The sequence below is a fragment of the Vespa crabro genome, chromosome 2, assembly GCF_910589235.1.
Source record: "Vespa crabro chromosome 2, iyVesCrab1.2, whole genome shotgun sequence".
Classification (NCBI taxonomy): domain Eukaryota; kingdom Metazoa; phylum Arthropoda; class Insecta; order Hymenoptera; family Vespidae; genus Vespa; species Vespa crabro.
Genome location: NC_060956.1, coordinates 17,815,999 through 17,825,998, shown reverse-complemented (window position 1 = coordinate 17,825,998; position 10,000 = coordinate 17,815,999). Strand labels below are relative to the sequence as shown.

The following is a 10,000-nucleotide window of genomic DNA, read 5'->3' as shown; positions in this document are numbered from 1 at the left end:
CGATTTCAGCGAAATTAAATTGCGCTTACCGGCTCACCGGAGAATCTAGCGAGGTACTTTTACTATCTCGTCTCCTTTTACTATCAAGCCATTCGTAGAAAATCATCTCAGTCTTTTAAGTTTCGATTGAAATTATCGTACTCGTTTAGAATTATAAAACGATTGCGGTACTATCCCCTTTAGCCTAACTATTTCTCTTTGAAATATAATAGATATTTCGTTGTCAATTGGAACGAGAAATTGTAAATTTAAAATCGTTCTCATAGGATGGAGTTACAACACGGTTCAAGGGTCTATCGTAGAATACTTGAAGCGTACGCGAACTTCATCGTCCAGTCCTCGTAACAATGAACACAAATGTTCTTCGCGCCTTCTCTCACGTACAACGATAGCACGTGACTGTGCTCGTGAAAAGCGGTTTCCGGCGTTGGCTTTTCTATCTTCCTCTTCTATATATATACATATCTTTCCATCTCTTACCAACCCACTTTCTAGAACAACATCGATAGTAGCGGCTTCGAGGGAAGTCGAGTCGCCGGTGGACGCATTACCGCGGCACGTGCCCGCGGTATTTCGTATTATACCGGCAAGCTAATTAACTTGGGGCTTTTGGTTATTAATCCGCGCCAAACCGCTGCAGCGCTGTAGACCAACCGACCGTCGCGGCAGAGAACCGAACCACACCGACGGTTGGATCGGCCGCGGCACGGCCGCCATCGACCGGATGCGTCCTATATCCTATACAACGTTAACGTGACTTGACGAAAATTTCCGTTTAATAATCCTATCCAACATTTCCTATATCTATATATCTAATTTCTCAACAAAACCTTTTACCTTCTAACGATATCATCCACCTACTCTTACATCATTTCGAATTTGTAAAATACAATACAGAATTATAACAGATCTTTCTTCACGATCAATTTTATTTTCATCTTTGTACTCTGACGATTAAATTGAATATCGATTTCGTTGAAATGAAAAACAATCTAGTTAACTCGTAAATAAACTTTACAAATCATTGTTTATTTAATGATCTGACACGTATTATACATATGTACATTTTCATAACTTCCATTGCTTATGTTAATCCTAAATTTTACTTTCATTGAAATTCGTATATTCTTTGAATGCCTTTCACGTTATTTGAACTATAGTCTTGTACTTATTTACCTTCGTTAGCTTTTCTTTTCTCTGATGGAAAAATATTTATATTAAAAAAAAAAAAAAAGAAATAATCGTAAGTAACGATCATCGATTTTTTATGACCGTGAATTTCACAGAAATTTGCCTGTTACTCGACGGGGCATTATAAATTCTCGTATTACTTACGGCGTAAAGTCATAAAATTCATAACGACGTAGAGCGTCATAATAACAATGAACGAGCAGAGAGTGTAGTGTGCAGACCTGTTACAGCATTCGTAGAAATTTACGACGAAACGTCGTACCCACTGCACCGTCCTACCAAACTGTTTCCTACACATAAGCTTCAAACTTTCGACATAGTTGCCGAAATAGTATGAAAACATAACCGAACTTTCCTTCCCAGTGAACTTTTTTTAACGCTATAAATTTGAGATCGTAGAGAGAGAGAGAGAGAGAGAGAGAGAGAGAGAGAGAGAGAGAGAAAGAGAAGAGAAGAGATATGAATAGAGATAAAGAGAAAAAATATTGCATATAGCCTCTTTCATGAAAGAGTATATCGAAAAATTACTTTAAATTTAAAGACGTATTTTGCCCTCGTTAAAGGTTTACGATCGATCCTTCCTTTTGCGGATATTGTAGATATCGTAAAACAAAGTCGATGATCTCGTGGGTTTAGTCTCTATGATCGTAGAGCAAGCTCTTAATATTTTTATCGATAATGATTTCTTTAAAAATGAAAGATATATCTTGGATACGATCTTTTATTCCTTTTTCTCATCGTATAACCTCGTATATCATACGTAGTTACGCAGATTCGTTTGATATATGATTTCGAATTTCATCGTTATACCTGCCAATTTCGTATTTTGACTGACAACAAAACGAAGCAACGTGTCTACGACCCCGTAAGTAACAATCGAATAGCGTTTGCACGGATTTATACAGAGATTTCGATTGTCCGCGATCCTTCTTGCGAATCTGTTTAGTTGGATTCAGCTTGACAAACGAATTGAACTTGTTAGTTTAATGAGCATAAACAGATTCATCGAGCATGCATCATACTGACGATTCGACATCAAACGCAATCTAATTTCAAATCATATTCTATGTCGATATCGCGGTGTTTCGAATCGTATACGATCCTATCGCGAATCAAGAAATATATACCTAAATCGTTCGTTTCGACCGTTATCTCGACGAAAAATGACTTCGTATAAGAGACATAATCAAGTACGATTCAAGTGAAACATTCCCTTTCGTACAAAGTACACAATAGCGCGAACTAAATTCAGATCGTGTGCGGAGATGTCGCACTGTAATTAACCGCAGCAGCATGTGACAGGCGTAACCGCGTCTCGATGTGGACATCTAACCGCTAATCCGTTATACCTTGTTGTTTCGCATCGGAAGCCGTTAGCGCAACATCGAGATCCTTCCCAATATCGACGTTCAGATATCAACGCTATCGACTCGACTATGCTCGTTGCTCAACCGGAAGTATTCTAATATCGTTCATGTAATTGATTACATTGATGCAAGATCATTTTACAAGTAGCTCGAAAACGATTTCAATTGTGCTTCATCATTGTACATTGATGTATACTTTAGACAGTTAACAAAATAGAATTAAATCGATTGATGTATCAATAAAACTATACGATTTCCATCGTAGGAAATTTCGTAGAAACAAAACAAAACAAGAAAAAGAAAGAGAAACATACATATATCGTAAATGTCGATCGATAAATTAGAAGGACACGAACGTAAGCATACTCATTAATAATCGATTAATTTCATTCGTACGAATTGACAATTTACGTTATACGCGATATAATGGAGAGTTTGTAATCTACCGAATAATAATCCACGTGAATGGAGAAGATATGAGTACGACATAGCTAATTCAACGATAAGAAATCTTCAGCCGGACATTTCGAACGATACGCTTATGTACCTAAATACATCGATAGGTATAGCCAGGAGCAGACATTTACTAACAGGACCGAGATGCGTTCAACGTGTTTTCGGTCGCATATGGGAGAGCAAGCGATTTGGTAGACGCATCCTCGCTTACGTACATAGAAGCTTTGCCGTTTAGACAATGTTACGTTGGTAATACAAGACGAGTATGCATCCCTAACACACGTATGGGACCGGTACGATCGGCACGACCGGCTCGTACGGCCTTCCGTTCGTTCAGCCTCTCGCGGTATTTCCGTGGACTGCGTCGGAAACATCCTGAGTAAGAGCAAGTGGTCGTATCTGTGGTACCTCCAGTACGTTCCTATCTCCTGTTCCTCGATATGAGGCTCCGTTCTCTTGTTAGCAAATCGAACTTAGTTAAATCGTATAGGCACAATCGAGAAACTTATATAGTTAGGAATAAATCTCCTTTGACGACGATGACGATAATGATCATAATGATGATCACGATAAAATTCAGGTGCCAAGACTCAAAGATACTTACTCAGATTATCAAATGGCTCTTTTTCTTCCTCTTTCTCTCTCTCTCTTTCTCTCTCTCTCTCTCTCTCTCTCTCTCTCTCGCTCTCGCTTTATTATAACTCCGAAGATTTTCCTAAGGAAACTTAAGTCCGCCACGTCGGTTTAATCCTACTGTTAATGAAACTTTGCGAGCGCGACAGCTTACTACTACCTTCGATCGTCTTTTATTAAATGCCATCGTTGCTCCGTTATAACGTTCAACGTGACGAAGATTTGTTTTACGTAGAAACAATTGGAAGTTTTAATTCATTCATTTATTTTCTTTTATTTCTAGAAAATAAGGTATTTATACCAAGTATCTCATTGTTTTTCTCTATTTCTCTCTTTCTCTCTCTCTCTCTCTCTCTCTCTCTCTCTCTCTTTTCTCTATCTCTCTATCTCTCTATCTCTCTATCTCTCTATCTATCTTTCTATCTTTTCAGTTACGACATGAGGGGAAAACATTCAGAAAAGGCATCGCATTGGAAGGACAAGGAGCATTTGAACGAATTCACGCAGTTTCGAATGAATACTGATCCAGCTATGTTAGTCATCAGTGACGTCGAGGAAAAAGACGAGGGAGATTATAGATGTCGGGTGGATTTCACTAAGAGTCCTACAAGGAACTCAAGGATTTATTTAACTATTATTGGTAAGTACATGTGCGTATATATTTATATGCGTGTATATGTATATGTGTGTGTGTATGTGTGTGTGTGTGTGTGGACATACGTATTTCTATATATATATATATAGAAATTTTTTATATACATATATATAAACAATGACATCCATTTTACGAGTACGTACTTATATATATATATATATATATATATATATATATATATATATATATACATATTTGTATATATATATGAATGTAGTATGTATGTATATATCGGTGAGGAGAAGAGGAAATAGAACGGGGAAAAAAAAATGAAAGAGAGAAAGAAAAAGAGAAAACATAGCAACGTGCATCGTATCCTTTTTGAAATTCATAACGATCTTATGGAAGAGGGAGCTCGTGATAATAATCTCCTGCAACATGTTGGCTGCGTATTCGCACCCTCCTTACGACGTTTTATCAGGGTAGCCACGTGCCGGTGTTGTAAGTACGCGGAAGCCGCGCCATTTTTCCGGGACATTAAACCCATACCGACGCTCGTACCTTCCCATCCTTGCGCGCACCAATATCATCTTCTCTTATCCACATCCTCCTCCCCTCATATCGCCAAGCACTTCTTTCTCCTTTAAGAAACTTGTGGAAATAACCAGCTGTTTCGCCGCACACAATCCGCAACATTGCTCTCCGATCTCGATTTTTTTGCATTAGGATAGTATTATTTTCTTTTACCTCTTTTTTTTTCTGAGCCATTACGCTTCTATAATACAATGTATGTACATATATATTCATAGAAAATCAGAGTTTGGGAGAGAGAGAGAGAGAGACAGAGAGAGAGAGAGAGAGAGAGAGAGAGAGAGAGAGAGAGAGAGAGAGAGAGAGAGAGAGAGAGAGAGAGAGAGAGTGGAAGGCATATAAATATACTGAATGTGTGAAACACATCGGTAAGGATGGACTCGTTAAAGAGATATCGCAATACATCGATTGTAGCCTCATGAGGGGATAACGATTTGCATATCGAATTTATCTACATTTAACTACGTGTATAGATTAACGGAACATTTAATTGGTTAGCGTATCAATGCAAGGAGCGACAGTAATGCTTATTGTCATAATACATCTACGGTATGGGAATTCGCACGGGCAGCACAAACCACGATTTATGTGGAAATTCGGCCAATAGGAAGCCTCGCATAGTTCGCATAGTTTAGTGTGTAATCCATGTACCTGAACCTCTAGTACGTGTGTGCGGTATTGTACTCAACATATTCCCCATATATAAATATATATATATATATATATATATATATATATATATATATATATATATATAGATATAGATAAAGACATGTATAGATAAAGACATATATATATATATATATATATATATATATATATATGTATATAAATATATAACATATACTTCTGTTATATACTTCTACATATAAATAAATAAATATATATGTATAGGTAAATATATATATTTATATGTATGTATATACTTAACACATGCACATATTCGCTTTTGCGATGCGAATTGTTTTCTCTATATTCTATACGATTTATACGCGAGAGCATACATACGATACACTTTATACCCTCCATTGTATTGGGTTAGGTCGTTCACATTGTTCCCAATTCAAAAGTATAATCGTAATGGTAGCGGAAACATGAAAGGTAAAGGTATACCAACCAATTTCCGAAAGTGAAAAAGCGAAGTGCTGGATCAAAGGAGAAAAGAAGAAAAATTGATGGCAAAGTAAACGATAACGCTTTCTTTCGGTTACCGTTCTCTCTCAATTTTGTTCTCGTATCGTTAGATCGGATATTACGGATAACGCGAAGGTAATTTTTTGTTGGACCAAATGGCTCTTACGATACCAACACGATCCACCTAAAAGTCTTTTTGAGGATAAAGAAATGAAAGAAAAGAAGCTCTTTATTATAGCACATATATAAATTTAATCCAGTCTTTATGTACTATCGGGAAAAACGTTAATATCGGCTCATATACGGAAATTAATATTTCTCTCAAGGTTGAACCATTTTGTTATATTAATAGAAATGAATGAAATTTTTGTAATCAAATTAACGTATCTTATCTTCCATGAATGATTAGATCTGACTATTTCAATAAAGGTGTTTGCATTCGAGCTTTTCAAATGACACGAATATTGCGAGTTTATCGATTCAATAATTACCTATCTATTTTCCGAATACATTCTACTCGAACCTGATATCATTGGATTTAATGCATATGTAATTCGATAACGATAAAATCCTCTCTATTCTCAATTTCTCAAAGCTCTTTGTTCACCATCGAATACACTTTCGTCCGCAAAGTTTATTTTTAAATCCTAAAACTCATCTATTCCGATAATTCCAATCGAACGATCCATCTCAGCTTACGTCGATTCTTTCCATTCTTTGTACCTTCGTTTGCTCGCGATGCGATAATTTTCAATTCTATTCAATGGCAAAATGTTCTTTAGCAATGGCGGCGACTAAGCCGATTAACGGAGTTCTCGGCTGAGCATAATTCCTACTCCGCTTCTCTTGATTCTTTTTTCTTTTCTTTTTTTTCTTTCGTTTTTTTTTTTTCGTTTTTATTTTCTTTTTTTTTCAATGTTTCGCGTCGCTTCAGAGAGGAGCTTTGCTTTGTATTTACAAACGGAATTTCTACGTACCAACATATTTCTTTACACAAGGTCGCACGTGTATGATCACGTTTACATCAGTATTATGATCTTTTATCGCTATTATCTAAAGCTTTACGCTTTGACGTAATAATTACTCTTTCGTATAATCGAGTATAGTTATGTTTTAGTCGCTTTCCACCTAACACTCTTGTATCCAAGTTCTCTCCTCGTTCGTACAATATGCGACTCATGAAACGGATAAGGGAACAAAACGACGAATACGAGTATCATTTCGTAATGGTCGAATCTACGACGGCAAAATCACGATGCAGAATACCAAAGGATTTAACGTTTCTCAGGCAGTGCGACAAAATCGATGATTCGTCGTAGCTCTCTTTGTCACATTATACCGACAAATATCTCACCGCTCCTTCGTAATACCGTATAATATTCGAACAAATCTACTGGAAGTCTTCCGGCGGTACAAAATACTGCCATTTCCGTTCCCTGATCGGTAATATTTTCGCGTTGCAATGCCGTCGGCCTTTGGCTTCTTACTGTACGAAGAAACGAAGGAACTATTGCCTTTCTTAGGCCGTTCGTCTTTCAACGTATAGTAAACAAATTAAATCCGGTTAAAATTCACTCACGTGAATATCGTAGAAGAAGGAAAAAAAAATGTTTTCTAAAGAAACATTTCGAAATGATAAACTCTAAGAAATAAATTCTAATGTTATTATCATTTTTTTTTTTTCCTTTCTTTTTTAGTACCACCGCACAAGCCAAACATCATCGACGAACGTGGAAAAACTGTATCGACCGTGGCCGGACCATACGAAGAGGGTGGCAATATGAAGTTAACGTGTTTAGTATCAGGAGGTAAGTTTAAAATAGATCTTGTTTACATCTTCATCTAAAAAGATATAAAGGTTAACGACAGAAAAAAAATAACGCAATACGATCGAGACGTTTCATCGCGGCTACATCTTATTAAAAATTCTTTTAAAACCCTTGCAGAAAGTCGGGATCCATTAAGATAAATCTTCAAAGAAAGTAGCCAAAGCAAAGCAAGACCGGTCATAGAGCACGCAGGCCACGCTCATCTTCCACTACGCTTTGCTCGACTCATTCTATCTTCTTTTGGTTTCGCTTTGGTTTTAGTTCGTCCTGGCTTTTCTTACCTTGCCTCTATTATATTTTAATATCTGGCCGAGCGCTACCTCTGAAAGACGAAGGCAATAACGATAATAAATTTATTTTTATTACCTCGTACGAACCGTCGCCTAGAGGAGACACGTCGGAATTATATAGCAAAAGCTTGGATGAGTTCTACTCCCTCTTAACCACGAGTTTGCTCCTACCACTTGCTTCTCTTCGAGTCTCCCCTCTCCTACTTTCGCGTTGTCACTGAGAGCGAAAATGGATCCGTGGAAAAAGATAATGAGGCCGCAGACGTGCGACCCTTCGACCTCTCTCTTGTCCCTTCACCACTTCCCAACTCTCCTTAGCACATTCATCCTTGAGGGTTTGTTCTCTCACGCAACGATTATTATAAATTATGAGTTAACGAGCAGTTCTCTCACTCTCTCTCTCTCTCTTTCTCTCTCTTTTTCTTTCTCTCTATCTTTATCTTTCGCATTGCTCGAGTGCCTTCAATTCTTATCTCGACGTAATATTCCAATCGTCCAATTGCCCAACCCTCTTATGGAGGTCGAATAAATGGATTACATTTTTTATACGAAATTTCCCTGTTCTCAGGTCGCCCGGAACCTACGGTAAAATGGTGGCGAGGAGAAACCCTATTAGATTCGAAGGACGTGCCTGGAGAGTTTCCATCCCTTCGTCGAAATACTCTACTCGTGACCGATCTTTCCAGAGCGGATCTTCACGCTGTCTTCACCTGTCAGGCTTCCAACAATAACATCAGTCAACCGGAGTCAGCCTCGGTCGCGATCGAAATGCATCGTGAGTAATGTTCCCTTTCTATTATCCTTTTATCACGTTTCTTACTCTCTCTCTGTCTCTCTTTCTCTCTCTCTCTCTCTCTCTCTCTCTCTCTCTTTCTCTTTCTTTCTTTCTTTCTCTCTTTCTCTAAAGGTAAAGTTCTCCCTAGTATCTTCTTAGGAACCAGCTTGCGTTTCATTATCTCACGAATCCAAATTATACGACACTTCTTGCATCTCCATACATATGTATGCGAACGTAGGAGCTTGTTAAGGAGACACGTATTTTGCCATAGCCGGGTGGATCCACTAGCTCTCCTTTAAAGTCTCGCGCCTCGTTTCTCTTCTGCTTTTTCATGAAACATTATGATATTTTATAAATTTACATGATTACTTAGGAAGGTCTATTCCTAAAGAATTTCACTTTAAACATTCATACGCTAATTTCGACGCTTTTCCCGCGACGAAATTCCAAGGTGCGTTATTTCGAATGCCATTTCAAATGATTTTGCTCGTTCCACCTAAGAGATGGCTCTGGCGGAACTCCCAACTGGGAGGGTAGGTTGGAACAGAAGTAAGAAACAGAAGAAGACGGAACTAAAGCGACAAAATAAGAAAACGAATGGTAAATAAAATAAGGGAAGAAAGCGGAAAGAGAAAGAGAGAGAGAGAGAGAGAGAGAGAGAGAGAGAGAGAGAAAGAGTAAAAAGAGCATTTTCGTTGGCCAGTGTCGTTTGTTTCTTCGAGTTTAACAAGCTCTAGCTGAAAGTGACTTTTCTTTCACTTCTTTTTTCATTCCCCTACTTTTTCGTTCTCCTCTTCATACCATCGTTGAGACAGACCTTCCCTCGGATGGGAATGCGTTTACGAATCGAGTCAAAGAGAAAAATCTGCGTTGTTAAGCAAACGAAGCTGGAAGCCGGCCTAAGAAAAAGTATTTTAAGTTAGACATAGCCACGATACAAACCACTTCTCTCTTATCCTTTCGTCCTCGGCCTTCTCGGCTTCTTTCCTTTTTTTCTCTTTTTTTTTTTCTTTATGTTTTTTATTTTTTATTTTATTTTTTATTTTATTTTTTCTATTTATTTCTTTCGTTCGTTCGTTCGTTCTTTCTTTCTTTCTTTCTTTCTTTCTTTCTTTCTTTCTTTATTTATTTATTTT

General features: G+C 37.6%; 1 protein-coding gene across 11 annotated transcripts in view; it reads left to right on the top strand.

Moving 5' to 3' along the window:
- Positions 1 to 10,000, top strand: part of LOC124432930 (synaptogenesis protein syg-2-like) — a 179,233-nt gene that overhangs the window by 141,965 nt on the left and 27,268 nt on the right. For all 11 annotated transcript variants that reach the window (XM_046982281.1, XM_046982276.1, XM_046982277.1 and 8 more), the window contains 3 exons: positions 4,079 to 4,287; positions 7,665 to 7,775; positions 8,655 to 8,861. In XM_046982281.1, the coding sequence (XP_046838237.1) occupies positions 4,079 to 4,287; positions 7,665 to 7,775; positions 8,655 to 8,861 (527 nt within the window). The remainder of the gene's footprint in view (positions 1 to 4,078; positions 4,288 to 7,664; positions 7,776 to 8,654; positions 8,862 to 10,000) is intronic.